This window comes from Taudactylus pleione, unplaced genomic scaffold (assembly GCF_031769625.1).
Source record: "Taudactylus pleione unplaced genomic scaffold, aTauple2 ptg001661l, whole genome shotgun sequence".
Lineage (NCBI taxonomy): Eukaryota > Metazoa > Chordata > Amphibia > Anura > Myobatrachidae > Taudactylus > Taudactylus pleione.
Genome location: NW_028286058.1, coordinates 2,854,178 through 2,876,517, shown reverse-complemented (window position 1 = coordinate 2,876,517; position 22,340 = coordinate 2,854,178). Strand labels below are relative to the sequence as shown.

Sequence of the window (22,340 nt, the reverse complement as noted above, 5' to 3'; positions counted from 1 at the left end):
ACATCACATGAATAGATTCCCACACATACATCACATGAATAGTTTCCACCCACACACAGTTACACACACATCACATGAATAGATTCCCATACACACAGTCGCACACTCACACATCACATCACATGATATGATTAGATTCACACACACACACACATACAGTCTAACACACACATCACATGAATAGATTCCCACACACAGAGTCACACACATCACATGAATAGATTCCCACACACACAGTCACACACACACAGACATCACATGAATAGATTCCCACACACAGCCACAAACACATCACATGAATAAACCCCCCCACACAGTCTCCATTACACATCACATGAATAGATTCCCACACACATCACATGAATAGATTCCCACACACACACATCACATGAATAGTTTCCACCCACACACAGTTACACACACATCACATGAATAGATTCCCATACACACAGTCGCACACACACACATCACATCACATGATATGATTAGATTCACACACACACACACACACACACACACACACACACACACACACACACACACACACACACACACACACATACAGTCTAACACACACATCACATGAATAGATTCCCACACACACAGTCACACACATCACATGAATAGATTCCCACACACACAGTCTCACACACACATCACATGACATGATAAGATTCCCACACACATAGTATCATGCACACATCACATGAATATATTCCCCTACACACACATACTCACAGTCTCACAGTTACATCACATGAAGATTCCCCCAACACACACTCTCTCACATCACATGAATAGATTCCCACAAACACACAGTCACACACATCATATGAATAGATTCCCATACAAAATGTCACACACACACACAATCCACTTGAATAGATTCTCCCCTTCACACAGTCATACACACACACATCACATGAATAGATTCCCACACACAGCCACACGCATCACATGAATAGATTCTCCCCCTACACAGTCTCATATACACATCACATGAATAGATTCCCACACACACACAGTCTCAAACACACACATCACATGAATAGATTCCCACACACACAGTCACACACACAGACATCACATGAATAGATTCCCACACACAGCCGCACACACATCACATGAATAAACCCCCCCCACACAGTCTCCATTACACATCACATGAATAGATTCCCACACACATCACATGAATAGATTCCCACACACACACATCACATGAATAGTTTCCACCCACACACAGTTACACACACATCACATGAATAGATTCCCATACAAAAAGTCACCCACACACACACATACCACATGAATAGATTCTCACCTTCACACAGTCACACACATACACACACACACACATATACATCACATGAATAGGTTCCCCCCACACGCAGTCTCACACACACATCACATGAATAGATTCCCACACACAGCCACACACAATTCACATGAATAGATTCTCCCCCCCACACAGTCTCACACACACATCACATAAATAGATTCCCCCACACACACAGTCACACACACATCACATGAATAGATTCACACACACACACAGTCTCACACACACATCACATGAATAGATTCACACACACACACACAGTCTCAGACACACACATCACATGAATAGATTCACACACACACAGTCACACATACACATCACATGAATAGATTCCCATACACACACAGTCTCAGACACACACATCACATGAATAGATTCACACACACACAGTCACACACACACATCACATGAATAGATTCACACACACACAGTCACACATACACATCACATGAATAGATTCCCATACACACACAGTCTCAGACACACACATCACATGAATAGATTCACACACACACAGTCACACACACATCAGATGAACAGATTCTCCCCCCCACACAGTCTCACACACACATCACATGAATAGATTCCCACACACACACATCACATGAATAGATTCTCCACCCACACAGTCTCACATACACATCACATGAATAGATTCACACACACACACACACATCACATGAATAGATTCCCCCACACACACATCACATGAATAGATTCCCCCCCACACACATCACATGAATAGATTCCCCCCCCCACACACACACACATAACATGAATAGATTCCCCCACACACATACACACACACACACACACACACACACACACACACACACACACACACACACACACACACACACACATCACATGAATAGATTCCCCCACACACACATCACATGAATAGATTCCCCCACACACACATCACATGAATAGATTCCCCCCCCCACACACACACACACATCACATGAATAGATTCCCCCAGACACACATCACATGAATAGATTCTCCCCCCATGCATTCTCACATACACATCACATGAATAGATTCCCTCACACACACACACACACATCACATGAATAGATTCCCCCACACACACATCACATGAATAGATTCACACACACACACACACACACACACACACACACACACACACACACACACACACACACACACACACACACACACATCACGTGAATAGATTTCCATACACACAGTCACACACACATACACATCACATGAATAGATTCCCACACACACACATACACACACACACACACAGCCACACACATCACATGAATAGATTCCCCCCCCCCCCCACACACACACACACACACACATCACATGAATAGATTCCCCCACACACACATCACATGAATAGATTCTCCCCCCCACACACACACACACACACACACACACACACACACACACACACATCACATGAATAGATTCCCCCACACACACATCACATGAATAGATTCACACACGCACATCACATGAATAGATTCCCACATACGCACATAGTCTCAGATACACACATCACATGAATAGATTCCCATACACACAGTCACACACACATACACATCACATGAATAGATACACACACACACATCATATGAATAGATTCCCCCACACACACATCACATGAATAGATTCCCCCCCCACACACACACACACACACACACACAAACACACACACATCACATGAATAGATTCCCCCACACACATCACATGAATAGATTCCCCCCCCCCCCCCCACACACACACACACACACACATCACATGAATAGATTCCCCCCCACACACATCACATGAATAGATTCCCCCACACACACATCACATGAATAGATTCACACACACAGTCTCACACACACACATCACCTGAATAGATTCCCACACATACACAGTCTCACACACACACATCACATGAATAGATTCCCCCACACACACATGACATGAATAGATTCACAGACACACACATCACATGAATAGATTCCCCCACACACACATCATATTAATAGATTCCCCCACACACACATGACATGAATAGATTCACACACACAGTCTCACACATACACATCACCTGAATAGATTCCCCCTCCACACACACACACACACACACACACACACACACACACACACACACACACACACACACACACACACACACAGTCTCAAACAGACATCACATGAATAGATTCCCCAAGACACACAGGGTCTCATTCAGACCCGGTCACAAGCGCCAATGCACTTGCAACTGCGTCGATGGTCCCACAGAGCATGCGCACAACGGAGCCGGCTCTGTCGTGCGCATGCGCGAGACACGGCTAGCGACGGGTGCTCCATTGCTAGGGGTCTCGTAGCAGACAGGGCGAGCTGTCGATGTTGATTGGCAGCTTGCCCCTTTTGCTGGGCGGGCCGGGGGCTTGCCCAGCCAAACGGAGGCTTTCCAGTCGGAATGCTTGCCATTTGGGGGCGGCCCCACTGACATCATTCTCAGACATGAATAGATTCCCCCCACACACACATAGTCTCTCACACATCACATGAATAGATTTTAAACACACACAGTCTCACACACACATTACATGAATATATTTCCACACACACACTGTCTCAGACACACACATCACATGAACAGATTCCCACACCCACACCCAATCTCAGACACATATCACATTAATAGCTTCCCACACACACACCCAGTCTCACACACACATCATATGAATAGATTCTGTGATATGATCAGGGTAGGGGGTTCCTCTCCTGGGGTAGATGGACACCTCCTTACACACAGCAGCCAGGAAACGGCACTTCAGTCGTGGGTTTTCGTGCAAGCTGGTCGGCATCAGTTTTTATTGTGCAACATCAATAATCAAATAAACAAAACATAAACTAAATCCTAGCCCGTCTGGGCTCTAACTAGATAGTAAGCTCCCTTACCAGCAGAACGCTAAAATAAGTTCACGTCCACAGTACCTTCTGGTTTGTAGCAAGCAGTGTCTCAGAGCCAGCTAACCTGCGGGCCTGCTCTCCCAGGTATGAGACACTCAGCTATGAAAAACCCAGCTTATCTGAGCCACTTTTAGGTGCAAGCCCTAACGAGCCTGCTACCAGACTGAAAGGCCCAACACCTGGAGTGGACTATGGATGGAGCCCTCCCTCTCCTCACATCCACACTCCCAGGACCCATTCCAGCTTTTCACAAAAGCCGACATTTCAAGTCTGCTTTGTCCAACAGACTTCTCCTGGGGGTTTTAAAACACTTAGGACAGGAATCTGGGACAGATATAGAAGCCATTCCACACTTCTCCATTGCTTCTATCACAATTCCCACACACACACAGTCTCACACACACTTCACATCACATGACATGAATAGTTTCCACACACACACAGTCTCACACACACATCACATGAATAGATTCCCACACACACAGTCTCAGACACACACATCACATGAATAGATTCCTAAACACACAGAGTCTCACACACATCACAAGAATAGCTTCCCCCCACACACAGTCCCTACACACCACATAAATAGATTCCCACACACACACAGTATCACACACACTTCACATCACATGACATGAATAGCTTCCCACACACATACACAGTCTCAAACACACATCACATCACATGACATGATTGATTCCCACACACACAGTCTAACACACAACAATGTTCTTCCGGACCATATTCTTTCCAATCTACCAGAACTGAACCACGGGACATTCTAGAGTCCAGAATCTGTTCAACTTCCTACTCCTCTTGGTGATCTACTGGAATTGCAGAAGGAGGATTGCAATGTCTCGAATATCGATTGAACACCAGGGGTTTGAGGAGAGAATTATGAAATACGTTGGGAATCTTGAGAGTACCAGGAAGTTTTAAACAAACAGCCACTGGATTGATTACCTGAAGGGTCTGAAAAGGCCCAATGAATCTGGGAGAAAATTTCATGGGGGGAACTTTCAATCGCAAGTGTTTAGTAGATAACCAAACTGTTACCCGGGTACAATACACCTCTCCTTATCTTCCTGTCTGCCACCTGTTTATACCTGGTAGAGGCTTTACATAATTTCTTCTTCACCTTTTTCCAAATCTTGAGGAAGCGACTCACTGTGCCACCCACAGCTGGAAGGGCTACTGACTGAAGAGCCGGTAACTCAGGTATCACAGGATGTAGCCCATACTGAATGAAGAATGGAGAGTACCCCCGATGTCTCCTGATACAAATTATTGTGAGCAAATTCCGCCCATGGCAACAAAGAAACCCAATTATCTTGATTGGCTGAGATGTAGATCCGAATGAATTTCTCTAGATCTTGGTTCAACCACTCTGTTTGACCATTACTCAGAGGATGGTATGCAGAAGAGAAACTCAGGTTGATATCAAAACTCTTGCACAAGGATCTCTAGAAACTAGAAGTAAACTGCACTCTACGGTCTGAGACAATGTCTTGGGAAATCCATGTAGCTTGAAGATTTCCTTTATGAATACATTGGCCAATTTTGGAGCCGATGGTAACTATTTTAATAGAACAAAGTGAGCAACTTTGGAGAACCTGTCCACTACTAGCCAGATTGTATTGAACTCCTGACAGGAAGGTAGATCCATTATGAAATCCATAGAAATGTGAGACCAAGGATGATCAGATACCGAAAGTGGACATAAGGAACCCGAGGGAAGTTGAGGAAGCACCTTGTGTTGAGCACAGGTGATAAAGGCTGCCACAAAGTCTTTAACATTACGACATACCGTCGGCCACCAGTACTTCCTGAGGACCAACGCCAATGTTTTTCCTACTCGTGCATAACCAGAGAAGCGTGAAGAATGGGCCCATTGAAGTAATTTGGTTTGCAGTTCAGGTGCTATAAATGTTTTCCCAGGTGGAATCTTGACCTTAGAAACTGCAACAAAACACACAGGGTTCAGAATAGGCTTGTCTTCTTGTACATTCTCCTCGGCAGAACTAAATTCTCGAGACAAAGCGTCAGCCTTCACGTTTTTACAACCTGAACGGTAAGTAATAATCAGATTAAAATGATCGAAAAACAGTGACTATCTGGATTGACGGTAATTGAGACAATGAGCGGTTTTGAGATAGGTGAGATTCTTGTGATGAGTAAAAACCGTGACTGTAAGTATTGCACCTTCCAGCAGATATCTCCACTCCTGCAAGGCCAGTTTGATGGCTAACAATTCCTTATCCCTGACTGCATAGTTCCTCTCCGGGGCTGAAAACTTACGGGAAAAGAAGCCACAGGAGTACCATTTGCCCCCTTCGTCCTTTTGGGACAAGACCGCCCCAACACCAATCGTAGAAGCGTCCACTTCCTGAAAGAATGGCTAATCACAATTAGGTTGTCTTAAAATTGGAGCCAAAGTGAAACATTGCTTTAATCTGACAAATGCTTCCTCTGTGTCCTGAGGCGAAACCCTGATATCCTGACCTTTCTTGGTGAGTGCAGTGATAGGGGCTGCAATGGATGAATAATACCTGATAAACTGACGGTAGAAATTGCAGAAACCAAGGAAACGCTGTATGGCCTTTAGTCCTGTCGGACGAGGCCAGCTAATGATGGCAGAAATTTTCTCTGGATCTATCTGGAGACTTGAACCTGATATTATATAACCCAAGAATTTTAACTGTGTTTGGTCAAAGGAGCATTTTTCTAATTTGCAGTAGAGCTGATTATTGCGAACCAGGATAAAACTTCACAGACATGCTTGCGATGACTTGCCAAATCTTTGGAAAATATCAAGATACCGTCCAGATATACCACTGCATACTGGTGCAATAGATCTCGAAAAATATGGTTAATGTATTTCTGAAAGACTTTTTTTGTTTTGGTGGTAACTTTTTCTGTAAATCTTTGTCTAGCAACAGAACTTGCCAGTGGTTGTTTAGAATATTTTGATATCTTTGTGGTTGCCATTGTATTGTGTAATTAGGGTGTTTTGTATTTCTGTTTTCTATTGGTCTATTGGATTGTATCTAATCAAGTATTTTCTATCTAATTTTGTGATTTTCTCCATTTGTTCTTGTAGTGTTGTTTTGCTGTATCCTTTCTGCATAAATTTATTCTTCATGGCTTTGCTTTTTTCTTCATAAACTGATCCTCTGTACAGTTTCATCTTGAACATCGTAACTGTCCCACCAGGAAGATTCTTTATCCATTGTTTGTGGTGATTACTGTTATAAGCCAACATATTATTTCCATTAACTTTTTTAATGTGGGTTCTTGTATGGATGTTGTTTTCCTTGATGTAAATCTCGAGGTCCAGGAATATTACTGTGTCTGTACTGTAAGTGCTTGTGACTTCCAAATTGAGTGAATTGCTGTTCATGTACTCGAAAAATTCTTTTAACTCTTCATGTGAGCCGTTCCATATGAAGAATAGATAATCTATATACCTGTACCACATCACAATTTTGTCAATGTACTTATTGTTCCAGATATTTATATCTTCCCATCAAGCTACAAATAGGTTAGCATAACTAGGCACGAAGGATGTGCCCATGGTGGTGCCGCTTTCTTGTTGGAAGAATTTTCCGTCATACCAAAACTACTTGTGGTGTAGTATAAAATCTATGTTGTCCATTATGAAGTTTATTTGTGTGTTTGAGATGTTTGTTTGGTTTGAGAGGTAATGTACTGTTGCTTCACATCCTGCTGCGTGGTCAATTATTGTATACAGTGATTTGATATCACTCGTACATAAAGTATATGTATTTTTCAACTTTATTTCGTTAATTATCTGCAATATGCTCATTGTGTCTTTCAAATAACTCTGTTGCTTTCCTACTAGATCTTGTAGGAAACAGTCATTGTATTTCAAGAGATTTGATGTAATTGACCCAATACCAGATAAAATTGATCTTCCTGGTGGGTATTCTTCATCTTTATGTATTTTCAGCAAATGGTAAAAAGTGAGGATTCTTGGGTGGTCCATTCTGATATAATCATGTTCTTTTTTCATAAGGATTCCCATCTGTAGGCCATCTTCTAATATTTGGTCCAGTTCCCTCTGGAATCTTTGTGTTGGATCTGACTTCATTTCTTTATACAGTATGTTTTTTTATCTTCTATGAGTTTTGGCTTATTTTTCATCATTTTCTATGTCCTGAATGATGAATCCCCCCCGTCCCCATCCCCACCTTTATCGGCAGGTTTGAGGACTCTGGGGCTGTCATTTTTTAAGAATTTTCCTTTTATATGGTTTGGTAAAAAAGTTGACATTGGTTTTAGATTTGTGTGCTGGTATCCTGTTGTAAATGCTGTGGTTTGTCTAGTTAGCGGCTCTTTTGAGAATAATTTTTTGATGCTGATGCATAGTTTCCTTATGAATTTTTGTGTATCAATGTATAAATCAAATTTGTTGACTGTTTCATGCCTTTTTTTAGGACTTCTTTTTACTGGTTTTAGTACGTTCTTGCTTAAATTGAAGATGGTTTCTGTATCTTTTTCTTCTATTACAGCTACCTTTTTTGTTTTTTCTTTTTACCTCCTCTTATCCATCTTTTTATGAAATGGGGTTGTTCTTTCTTCTCTTTGGGCAGAGATTACATAGTTGGGGGTTTCTCTGGACCCCAGATTACTTCTAAAAATCTTCTTCTTCAAGATTTTTCTTTTGTGATTTTTATCTATTTTCCGGATGTTTTTCTTTTCTGTCAATTTTCTTTAGTAGCTCATGGTAGTTCTGTGTCTCTTCTGCTTGGGCTTCTTCTGCTCCATGTTTAAAATGATTGTCTGATCAATTTGTATGGATTCTTCTCTGCGTATCAAAAGTTGTGCAAGTTGTATGGTTGGTAATTTCTTGATTGGTTAGGTGCTTGTGGGTTGTTGTTTGAGTAATGGTTCTCTTTTATGTTTATTTGTTGTTTGATATGGTTTCTTGTTCTTGTGGTTCTCCCATTGTGGTATTCCTCTGTTTGTGATATTCCTGATTTGCTGTCGTTTCTCATTCGCCATTAATTATTAAACTGCCATCCTGTCTGCCACTGCTGTGCCACTATGTTTCATAGATGTACTATATTCTCTTAAACTGCCATGTCTTTTGTCGCTGCTCTGTCGCTCAGTTTAGCCAGCCAGCTCACTGCAGACTTTGGCCAATATGGGTGAAGACATTATTGTGCGCTGTGAGGTGGTCAAAATTTACTGGAAATGAACAAGTATTGATGTTAATAATATGAACAAAAACTTGGAAAGTCCAAATTACATGATTCTAGCTGTCTTTATACATTTAAAAAAAATTCAGGTCCAAAACCAAATCACTTGAGGGTGGTTTTGCCAAAACCAATACCAAAACATGATGATGATTTAGAGCCAGAACAAAAACTCGGGGGTCTGTGCTAATCTCTAATTCAGAGTCTGAGGGGTATATTTACTAAAGTGCGGGTTTTTAGAAGTTGAGTTCTTCTAGAAGGTGCTTGATAAATTATAAGTAGAATCTGATTGGTTGCTATGGGTAACATCTCCACTTCTAAAAATTCACACTTTAGTCACATTAGTCAACTTAGTCACATTTTGCAATATTTTTAAAAGTCATATCTCTGCGTCCTACCCAGAGTCAGTCACATCCAGAGAATCTCTTTGTGCGACTCCCTCACTTTGTCACACCTGGCTGCGATTGGATGGGTTTGAGACTGGAGGCGTGGCTTCACTGACATTACAGAAAATGCTAAAAATCACAGCACACACAAAAAATATGTTGAAGATAATGGCCGGACAGTGCTGCTATTACGTACCCAAGTGGTTAGGAGTATTAGAGTTTCTCTGTGAAGCCGAAGCAAATGTGTTTTTTATATTATTTTTCTGTCACTTATAAATATATGTGCAGTGTCTTCCCCATCCCTAATTGTACATGAATCAGCATTTTATTGTTATAAAGGAGGGTTAGTTGCAGCGTAAACATCTTACACACTGCTCCTGTTGTTCTTACTACATTTAAAAAATGGGTTTGTTTTTAACAGTTGTGACCAATCAGTATCTTTGCAGTCATCACTATCAACTTTTCTGCAGACACCATGGTCTGAGCTGACGCTGAAGCCGTTTAGAATCACAACCTTCCAGAAACCTACGTTTGTGACTCTTCAGCAACCATATGTTTCTTGACCTGTTTCACAAATTGAAACTGAAAAAAGTCTCAAATTGAATTTACTACTGACTGAATAAGGTCCAATGCAATTGTCAGTGATATCAAGAGCAGCTCAGAAATTAGCCAATTATACAGTTATTTTTCACACATATGTATATTGTTGCCTAATATGTACAGTATTATAGCAAAATGCATGGAATGGGTATGAAATACTGCAGGCCGACATCAGCAGAGTTCCGAGCAGCGGAAGCCCGATAGCGCTGGAAATCCCGATCGTGGATAGGTGAGTATCTACTAACCTAACCTAACCCCCCTAACCCTAACCCTCCTTAGGGGTGCCTAACCCAAACTCCCCCCCAAGTGCCTAACCCTAATCCCCCCTCTAAGTGCCTAACCCTAACCACCCCCTTCCCCGCTGCCTAAACCTAAGTCCCCCGGGGAGGTGCCTAACCCTAAGTCCCCCCCGGGGGTGCCTAACCCTAACCCTCCCTCCCCCTAGCCTAACCCTAACCCTCCCGGGGGGGTGCCTAACCCTAAGCCCCCCCGGGAGCCCTAAACCTAACCCTCCCCCCCGCGGCTGTCCACTCGCGGCGCCCGGCATCTCTATGATCGGGATGCCGGGCACCGGTCTCCCGGCGTCGGGGAAATGCGGGCGTCTACATCTAGACGCCCGGCATTTCACCCTTGCCGGGATATGACAGTCGGGAAGCCGGCTGCCAGTATTTAGGCAGTCGGCTTCCCGATTGCTTCACAAATGCATGAACCTTTCCAAAGTATTGATATTTGTGAAATATTGATCCCTATTTTTACGGGTTTCCTGAGACCATCAGATGGGACGACCTTTGAACGTAACATGCATAATCTGGTTCACTTATACTTGGGAGGTACAATGTCTCAAGTTGCAATTTCTGCCAATGACCCAATGTTCATATTACACCACGCTCTTATCGACAAGTAAGTTTTAGCAGTAAAGACATATACATATGCTTATATACTTTTATCGATGTCATAGTATAATGGAAATGTATGTGTAGAGTCCGGCTCTAGTCCCCTACACACAGAGGGACGGATGTGAATTTATTCATTTTTGCAACTGTCTATTCTGAGTTGGACGGAACTTGGCCAAATCTGTCTATCCGTGCAATAGGGATTTTTCTCAGGGGGTGAGGTGGCTGAATGGCTGAAATGCGAGTGCACAGAACCAGCCCCGACTTGTGGGCGTGTATATGTTCTGTAGCTCCATGCAATTCTGAGTCGTGCGTAAGGGGTAAGGAAGCCTGGCACACGTCCCAAAATTAATGATGGCAGATGTAGCGGTTGGCGTAAAATCAATAGACGGTACAGCTTCCCACTTGCCAACACACAAACCTCCGCATTAGCTCTGCGGATTCAATAATTAGCATATAGGGCCGGATTAAGGTCCATGGGGGGCCCCTGGGCAACAAACATGTGGTGTCCCCTATTAAATATATATATATATACAAATATATATATATTTATCCACAATGGTAATGGGGATATGGGGATATGCGCAATGGGGACTGAAACGCTCGTAGCGCTGTTTGTTAAATACTGAAAGGAGATCATAACCCCTTTAGAAAGTGCTAAAGGGGTTATGTCTCATTGTGAAATGGGTCCCATGGGCTCCACATGGAAAAAAAAAACAGGTACACACACGAAAAAAAACACACAATACACCCTCAGGGGAAAAAAAACCACATATAGGCACCCACATAAAATTTTACTCACCAGTTGCGCAATCTTTTCTACATTAAAACCGTACATAGTGCCCCTGATTCACATTACTACACATGTCCCTTATTCATGTTATGACACACAGTAGTGCCCCTTTTACACAATGCCCACAGCAGTAGTGCCCCTTATGCAGTCCTCCCAGTAGTGGTGACCCTTATGCAGTGCCCCCAGCAGTGGTGCCCCTTATGCAGAGCCCCCAGTAGAGGTGCCCCTTATGCAGTGCCCCCAGTAGTGGCAGTGCCCACAGTGATAGTGTCCCTTAAGCAGTGCCCCCAGTAGTAGTGCCCACAATGGTAGTGCCCCTTATGCAGAGCCTCCAGTAGAGGTGCCCCTTATGCATTGCCCCCAGTAGTGGCAGTGCCCACAGTGATAGTGTCCCTTAAGCAGTGCCCCCAGTAGTAGTGCCCACAATGGTAGTGCCCCTTATGCAGAGCCTCCAGTAGAGGTGCCCCTTATGCAGTGCTCCCAGTAGTGGCAGTGCCCACAGTAGTAGTATCCCTTATGCAGAGCCCACAGTAGTAGTTCCCTTTATGCAGTGCCCCCAATAGTAGTCCCCCCACGAGTGGTGCCCCTTATGCAATGCCCCCAGTAGTAGTGCCCCCTGTAGTAATTCCCCTGTAGTAATGTCTCAAGTAGTAATGCCCCCTGTAGTAATGCCCCCTGTAGTAATGTCCCCTGTAGTAATGTCCCCTGTAGTAATTCCCCTGTAGTAATGCCCCCTGTAGTAATGCCCCCTGTAGTAATGCCCCCTGTAGTAATGTCCCCTGTAGTAATGTCCCCTGTAGTAATGCCCCCTGTAGTAATTCCCCTGTAGTAATTCCCCTGTAGTAATGCCCCCTGTAGTAATGCCCCCTGTAGTAATGCCCCCTGTAGTAATGTTCCCTGTAGTAGAGCCCTCAAAAAAAATGTACATCTTACAGTGTAGAAAAAAATCTGCTTAAAATGATTAATAACATAAAGCAAATATTGTATGGTAACCCGCACATAAGGGCCTGATTCAGAATTGGATGCAGTGTCTATGTCGCAAGAAAATGGTCGATGTTGTAATGGTGCGTATCCATTAGGCGATATTAATGAGCAATTGAACAATTACGACATCGTAATCGTTCAATCGCTCATTAATTGTGCACAAATTGTGCACTATAATGTCGAAGCTGACCAGCAATGCGCGCTCCCGCTGGTCGTTTCCGACATCAATCATTGCCTGAACATGACGGTCAATCTGCCGATAATGACAGATTGGCCATGTTCAGGGATGAGGGAGGGTGCCTGCACTGAATGACAAATCATTCAGAGTAGGCACTACTGGGGATGAGGAACGACTGTACGATTATGATGTTGTCATCGTACTGTCGTTACCCCATCGCCTAGTGGGTACGCACCTGCACATGCGTCTGAGTCGTGCAGCGCATTGCGTCCTGACTGTTACCGCCCAGAGATGCATTACAGAATCAGGCGCAGGGTCTGTGGATTTTGGTGGGTGCACCTGGGAGATAATAAGGGCTAATCTGACACGTGCATGTCGCAGACAGCGGCTGCATCCATGACAGGGTAATATGATGATACCTGATGAGGTAATATAATTGGTTGCTGTGGATTGATTCATACATGTACTATTTGCATTGTGAGCTTCAAAGGACATAATAGATAATAGATAGGTGATCATATAGTATTATCAGAATTAAGTTACTGTATACCGATTATATATCTTCCATATGTGTTTCTTTTGCAGAATATTTCAAGTGTGGATGTACAGACATAATGCAACAACAGACATGTACCCTTACAATGAGAATCCAGGACAAGGCCCCAAAGAGTGTGCAACACCCTATTTCCCGTGTTACACAAATGAACAGTTCCTAACCCCTGACAGTGCCGCTGGTTACAAGTACTCAGTATATCAGGGTCTGTAAAGAGACTTTTGTACCTTCGCATAACCTTAATGTATTGGTTTGTACATCTGTCTGATCAATCCCTTCATATTAACCGGCCTCAATTGTTTATTTCCTTTGGGCTTGAACAAACAAATATTCTCTATATATAAATATGTTCCCAATGGATACAGCACAGCTGATCCATGCCGCATCCAAGGACAACATGAATGAATCATATAAAGCATTGGTGAAAGACGTAGAATCAGAAAGATGTAGTAACATACTGTATGTAATAAAAGATACAAGAAGTCATGTATAAAACAATAAATGTGTCTAATGATAGAATCCTCTCTATAATACTAACTACAGTTGAATCCATTACAAATACATAATGTATCACTCAAATATATACGTGTAAAAGTTCTCATGCCCGATCTGGAATACAAAATCTACAGTACTAGATATATAGAAACTACCATTGTAAATCCAGTCAGAAGCATCAAAAATATACAAATGTGCAGAACTGTACAACCCGAAACTAAAAATAAAGACTCAAAAGAAGAGACATAGAAAAGGGAGAAGAGGATAGAGGACATGGAGGGGAGGAAAATGAGTGGGGGGTAGATTTTTGTAGATACAGATGCGCCCAGTTACATTGTGGATGATCATGCCCCAAACGTGCGCAAGCATCGCGCCATGCGATTCCCCGTGCCTGCAAAGGCTACGGTTCTCTATGGCGTGCACTGCGATCGCACCATTCATTCCTATGGAGGCGCGTTTGTGTACGCAGGGTGCAATTCCGCTTGCGGTCACGTCTTGCTCTATGCGTGGTATGATTTGCCGTGCCAGAGGCAAGGATATAGCTGGGCATATATGTTTCAAGTCAGTAGGGGGTATTCAGCCATCTTCCAATTTACAGTAAATAGAAGTAACATCTTCCTATCTAGACATTGTGATAAAATGAAGTAGGTGGGATAAGGGCCTTAAATGAGTCAGAGGATTTCAATTCAATCCAGCCGAACCACAGAGTTACAAACTCCGAGTGTTTTCAGGGGCTGAATAAAAAATATAGGTGATCTGTATGTGCACATTTTGCTATTTGTAACATTTGTATTTTCATTAACACAACCTGTTATATGTGTAAAACAATTCTCTATGAAAATAATAAAAGTTTGCATGCCATTACAGAAAGCGAGGGGAGAAATGTTCTTTTTTACAATGTTATCTCTTTTATCAGGTGTTTTCCCCTCTGAAAGGTTCCATGTAATGTCCTTAATTTCACCTGCAGACAGTCCGTCTGGTGAGCAGAGGACAAAAGGGTCAATTCAGACCCGGACGCTAAGCTGCGCTCTCTCGCTGCTGTCATGGGTCGGGTATGCAAATGCCGCGATCGCACTGTCTGGTGTAAGGACGCCTTCTATGTCTTAGAGAGCGACGGCAGAGTGAGCACACGCCGGTGTAAAGACGCCCACTTTTCTTTCTTAACACACGTCATCTCCAGGAAGTGTGTGATTAATCAGAACCATCGAGAGTCATCGGAGCTGCACGCAGCACTTGAGGTAGACCGTAGCCCACCGCAAGCACTGCGATCACTGCAGGCTGAAATCCATCCAAGTGACGTGTACAATGACGCAACTTTGCTAATTATGCACACCCATAAAACGCCGTTTAGACGCCCAGACACGCCTGTGTTCACAGCACCACTCCCCCGTTCACAAGCACCTTCCCTGTCACCACCCACAAACGGCGCTATCTGTCACTCAAAGTAGCGTCCAGTCTGTGTACTATGAGCACACAATTCCTGAGCGCAGTGAGTAACTTGCGCATGTGCATATTGACACAAACGCATGTACAAATGGGCGATTGTCGCCCATAGCGTACATCCACATCTTAGGGGTATATTCAATAGGCTGCGAGAAAAGCAAAAAACCCGCACATGCGAGGTTTTTCCTGCAGGTGTGGATTTTTTGCTATTCTATTAGGTGGGTGTTTTGTTTTAAAACACGCGCCGGGAGGGTTTTTTTTTGCGAACCTCCTGAGCAAGCGTGATTTTTCCTAAAATCGATGATTTCAGGAGAAATCACGAGACTTGCACTGACACCCCCGTGGCACCCCCCCCAGGACTAATTAAGCAATTGGAAGTATCCAATTAGCTTAATTAGTCCTTAATTACTTACTTTCGGCAGCGCTGTCTTCTGCATCTTCTTCTTCATCCTGAGTCGGGAGCCGGCTCTTCTGCAGCAGGGGTGAGTATGTCAGTGTGTGTGCTGTTTGTAAGTGGGTATCAGTGTGTGTGTGTGTGTCCCGGTGTCAGTGTGCCTCCCACCAGTGTCACTGTGGCCCCCCCATAATAGGCGCTGGGAGAACTACAACCAGCAGCCCTTGCGCCTCCCACCAGCGCCTGGGACTCCCAGCAGCCCCCTCTCCAGTAAGAAGAGAGAGGGGAGGCCGTTGGGAGCCGCGGAGACTACTGGAGACCCCCGGTAAGGTAATTGGTGTTTTTTTTTTCATCAGAAAAATATGCACTGAAGGGTTTTCAGAACTGAAAACCCTGCGACCAGTATTTTGGAAATTGAATACCGCGGCTATAGGGAGCGCACATACCCGTGGAATTTCTAAATTGGGCGCGATGGGCACGCAATTTTTGACTCGATAAACCTCGCGCTCAATTGGATATGCCCCTTAGTGTCTGGGTCTGAATCGGGTCCAAAGTGCCTCCCCCATGAACTAGGCTTACCAGATCATCCCTTTAAATTGGGACACATATGAATTACACAGGTTATGTGGCTGATTAAAACCATGTGCAAGGCAGGTTTGAGGTCAGCCAGTCACAGAACCTGTGTAATTAATGAGTGTTCGGTTTAAAGGGATAGTATGGTAAGCCTACCATGAACATACTATTATTTTAATACTCTGACAACTTTCACATACGTATATGTGGATGTTATTATTAGCTAATATACACAATGCAACAAGCATTATATTTTTAATATCTATTCACTGTTTACTTATGCAATCTTTTCAGCTAGTAAGTACTTGTATTATATGCTGTTTAATATTCTGCATCCTCACCCAAATAGTTTGGCTAGGTCATGACACTCGAACCCCCTCTAGTTGTTACCCACAACAATTCTCCTTCACCATAATTGTATAATGTATCTGGACTGTAATAAACAATCTGTTCAAGATATGATGCAGCTAAATAGAAAACTGTCAGACTAAGGCACTACTGCTGGTGAGTACTGCTTAGTGGGAGCCGGGGAGGAGCTGGTACACTCTCACTGTGGACAAGACCTGGATGTCAGTCAGGGGAAGATGAGGTTACTGAAAGATTTTTAAAAGTCACCTTTAAAACTTTAATACGAAGAAGCTGGATACTTAAATGAGCCTGTCACTTTCTAACTGCCATATGGGTTCTGGCAAGCCTAATCTTCCAAGAATGGCACAAAGAATGTCGTCTACACCCAACCAATTCCCTACACCCAACCCCTGAAGAAGCTTGATTGAAAAGTGAAACTGAGCAGAGGAAGACTATCCTTGTTGTCTTCCTTTGGTTTGGAATTATAATGTTAGGATAGTAATAAAATATTCTTTACTTATTTTTGAACCATGTTGGAGTGAGAAAGACCTTCCATAGACACTTGCTTGTGGTGGAATCCAAAAAGAATTGCACTGCCTTACCACTTGTGTTATGTACAGCAGAAGAGAAGGGGGAGAAGCAGGTGCACACTAAAAGCACTAAGAATTCTAGCGACGATGACTTTTAAAACCATGCAGTGAAGAGCCGCTAATGCTGGGTACACACTGACAGATACATTGGCCCACTCATTTGATCGGTCAATATATCTGATGCCCTTCGGCCAGTGTGTACCCGCAGCATGTCGGTGAACGTCGTCGTTCACCGACATTACGCATTGGCAGTGCTGCACAGCCGATGGACATATATGTCTGTAGACCGCCTGTACACACACAGCGGCAGCCGTGGGTAGGGTGGCGAGACACACCCCCGCCCACCGGGACACTTCCCCTGGCTGCCGGGAACCGCAGCCAGACACAGATGATGGCTGTTCAGTGTGTATGAACGACCATCATATGCAAATATATCTGCATAGTGTGTACCCACCTTAACAGTGTGCTGCGCTGCCGGGCTGTGACTGTAATCGCTCAGGCATTAGTTTTAAACAAGTACAAAGTCGCAGATGAAGCACCAGGGAACTTGGAGTGAGAAAAAGCCACACGAATGTCGCTCATCGATTTGAAAAGTTCTTTCTAGCAAAATGGTTGTTTTATTTGTGCAAATAAGACACATTCTGAGCGAAAGACACTTGGCATTCGGGACCTGGTGCGCCGAGAGGGGCTGTACCGCACGAATGTAACCGCAGTGTTTGAGGACATATCTGTAAACCCAGTAAAAAATATATTTTTTTAATATAAATATTAATTTAAAAAGTGATTCTTCCCCATGTAACAAAACAAAGAGAATGTAGAAAATGAAACGTGTGGATTGTGCTGACAATAATTACAATGTAACTTAATGAGTCTACGCTGAGTCTCTAACTCTTATGGTGACAATCAGTTCCAGTGCAGATCACAGATGGCCATAATAATCCATGTTATCCAACCTTCTACTCTCATGAGTGCACTTAGCTCTAGATTAATAGTGTATAATACAGTATATCATTAATGATTCTCATTGCAGAAAATGTCTTTGTGCATTTCATTTCCAGCTGTCATATGTCAGAATTGTCCTTTATTTGCAGTTTTTTATTTTAAAACACTTGAAACAAGTACTGTGCACATGGTTCAAAATAACATTTTCATTTCAATTTACAGATTGTAAGGGTTATAATTACTAAAGGTCGATTGTAATCAATTTTTACAGATTTAAAAGCAATCAACTTTCATGTTGTGTTTCTGGGGCTAAATCACACATTTACTATCAGAAAACTTTTGATTTGGTTTTTAAGCATTAGTAAATGTGGCATTTAGCCCCAGAAACACAACATCGATGTTGATGGATGTTTATCATTTTTGATCGATTTTAAATAGTTCTGAATCCATTCAAAACCTAATGGTTTACATTTCAGAGGGAAGACCATTAAAAGTTAATTGCAACTGAATATACTGTACTTCATTTCATTATTAACCTATATAATATAGTTTGGTGGTTTGTGTAGAGAGCTATAACTGAAAGGAATGCACAAGTTACTTTATATTAAGGTGTAACTTTTGCTATTATTAATAACCTGCACTTATCACTGTTACTAAGACTGAGGGATTTATTTACGAACCCAGTTCTTCTAATCATGTTTATGCCCGAAATTTAAAGGGTCAATGCATTTACTGGCAAGACACGGCTAGTAAAAGCATTGCCCTTTTAAATATCATGTATGAACACGACCAGAAGCGCCGGGTTTTACAACACGACGGTTCATAAATAAACTTCTTGACCTTTTCAAGAATAAAATTAGTAAATTAGTAACAGTGACAAGTGCAGATTATTAATAAAAACAAATGTTGCACACCCAAAGCCAAACAATAATAATATACCACTAGGGGATGATGGTTAGGCACTAAGGGGGGAAGGTTAGGCCTAGGCACCAAGGGGAGAGGGTTAGATTTAGGCACTAACAGGGAGGGTTAGGGTGCAGGGTGGGGAGGGTTAGTGTTAGGATGCAGGAAAGGAGGGTGGGTGGGAAGGGGGAGGATTACTATACTTACCAGACCCTTGTCAGGATCCTGAGCATTGGGATGCCACTGTTGGTATATTGACAGCAGGCATCCCGACTGCCAGGATTTCATACAGATTCGGGCTGATGACTGGCTGATAGGCACCCTGCTACAACTTCCTAAACAAGCTAGCGGTCTGCTGTGTTTGTAGCCAGTACCGAGGCATACTGTACATATTGCTCCATGATTTAAAATTCCAAAATATGCTGAAAACTTTTTCCTTAATGTCAAGGTTAAGGTTCATGAAATCAGGCAGGCTGAATGGTCAAGTTTTTTACAATATAAACCAAGGTTGTTTTTGCCTTTTAAATAACTGGCAGTCTAAAACATCAGGCACATACCAGAATGATATATAAAAAAACGTATTCTGTGTTTATGCGCAAAAACAGATAAAATCATGCAGCATATGTATTAATGGGGAGGTTCACAGAGCTTCCCACAACAAGAGTTATATAACATACAAAAAAATAATACAATAATTGCGCAAAAACAACTGTAATCATGTGATCATGAGAAGGATAATCACCCTTTTAAATCCAGCATCATAATAATGAAGATCCTGTATATTTAACGTTTTGATATAGGGATCAAAACAATGAAGTCCTCTTTTATTCTAGGAAGGTTGGTACATCAACAGCAACTCACGATGATATAAAATGAAAAAGAAAAATCCAATAGTGCAAAACACCTTTATGATAAAAAGGTTTTTAATGTTTAAAAATAAATGTACTCACAAACATAATGAATAAACAAGCATGTAACAAAGGGGTATGTATGGAGGATCAGGATATACTCATCAGGCCAGCTGTTCCACAAAGGTAGTGTCTAGAGCTCCGGATTCTCCACACTCCTTAGGCCAAGATAGGTAAGCATACACTCCAGGGACATCCAATACGTAAATGTAGCCACACCGCTTAACGCGTTTCGAACCGAATTGGTTCTTCCTCAGAAGCGAGTGTTGTTTCTGAGATTTGATTTTCACATATCATGGGCTCGCTACAGTTCCTTTTAAACCTTGTATACTGGCTGGCCTGAAAGGAATACTTTCTAGTAGCCGTGAGCGGGTTCGGATTTCTGAAATCCGAACCCCCCCGAGCCCCCCCGATCCGAGGCCGATCCGAGTCAGGCTCGACTTTTCCCGCCTGACTCGGATCTGAAATTGAGGCAAAACATCATGATCCCGCCTTCCGGGTCTCGCTGGTTTTGGATTCTATATAAGGTACCCGCGTCGGCGCCATTTTCTCACTCGGCTGTGGACAGTGAAGAGGGAGGGTGGGAGTTAGGGCTGGCTCGGCTGTGTAGTGTAGTGTAGTGTTGTGCTGTGCTGTGCTGTGCTGCAATTGTCCACAGGGGCTGTGTCCACTCCTCCAAAGTCCATAGGGGCTGGCTGTGTTGTGCTGTGCTGCTGTTGTCCATAGGGGCTGTGTCCACTCCTCCAAAGTCCATAGGGGCTGGCTGGCAGTGGCGTAACTAGGGCAGGGCGAGCGGGGTTCGTGCCCTGGGCGCCGTTGGACCAGCGGCGCGGGGGGGGCGCCACCGGCCACGGTACCGGCCCGCCCGCCCTAGATAGCCAGTGTAGCGCCGACCGCAATGAGTGCGGTCAGCGCTACACATTTGCACAGGACCGGCGCTAGGCTTCCAGCACCGGTCCTGTGCTGCATGCCTGAGCCCGTTCCCTCCCCCTGAGCGCTTGCCCAATAGCGCCAGGAGGCGGGCTCAGGCTGTGCATAACACACGCATCGCCGGCAGCGCTGGCGGCAATGCGTGTGTTAAACAGCAGCCAATGAGAGTCAGATAGACTCTCATTGACTGCTGCAGCACCCACTGCAAGAGCCGGACTTCCGTCCGGCTCCTGCAGTGGGTAATGGGACTGACGTCATGACGTCAGTCCCATAATGCTGAGCGCGCCAGCCCGGGCGGACTGGAGGGCGGGAGCGGCATCGGCATCGCGGACAGGAGCAGCGTGGCATCAGGTAAGTATATTTTTATATATATTTATTTATTTTTAAACCTTACCTATCTGCACAACGGGGGAGGGGTTGGCTACTACTGGGGGGGGGACATCTACTGGGGGGGACATCTACTGGGGGTGCCATCTACTGGGGGTGCCATTGGGAGGACCTCTACTGGGGGGGCTACTCTACTGGGGACTACTACTTGGGGGGGGACTACCACTGGGGGCATTCTAAAAGGGGCCTAGTATTACTAGAGGCACTGCACTCGGGGTCCACTAATGGGGGCAATAATAGGAAGGGCCACTACAGGGACCACTGGATAGGAGGGGGGGGTCACTACTGGGAGCCTGCATCAGGGGGACCACTACTGGGGGCACTGCATGGGAGGGGGGGACACTACTGCTGGGGGCACTATATAAGGGGCTTACTGCTAGGGGCACTGCAGGGACCACTACAGGGGGCACTAGATAGGGGGGATCACTACAGGGTGCCTGCATAAGGGGACCACTACTGGGAAAACTGCATGGGGGGACTACTGCTGGGGGCACTATATAAAAGGGCACTGCATAAGGGGATACCGC

General features: G+C 43.9%; 1 protein-coding gene across 2 annotated transcripts in view; it reads left to right on the top strand.

Moving 5' to 3' along the window:
• LOC148442012 (tyrosinase-like) overlaps positions 1-15,248 on the top strand; it is a 69,465-nt gene extending 54,217 nt beyond the window's left edge. Inside the window, exons 5-6 of one of the 2 annotated variants that reach the window (XM_088464353.1) lie at positions 11,256-11,399; positions 13,933-15,248. In XM_088464353.1, coding sequence (XP_088320479.1) covers positions 11,256-11,399; positions 13,933-14,113 — 325 coding nt within the window. In that variant the 3' untranslated portion in view covers positions 14,114-15,248. The remainder of the gene's footprint in view (positions 1-11,255; positions 11,400-13,932) is intronic. The other variant, XM_088464354.1, reaches the window with a different exon arrangement.
• Positions 15,249-22,340: the final 7,092 nt, after the last annotated feature.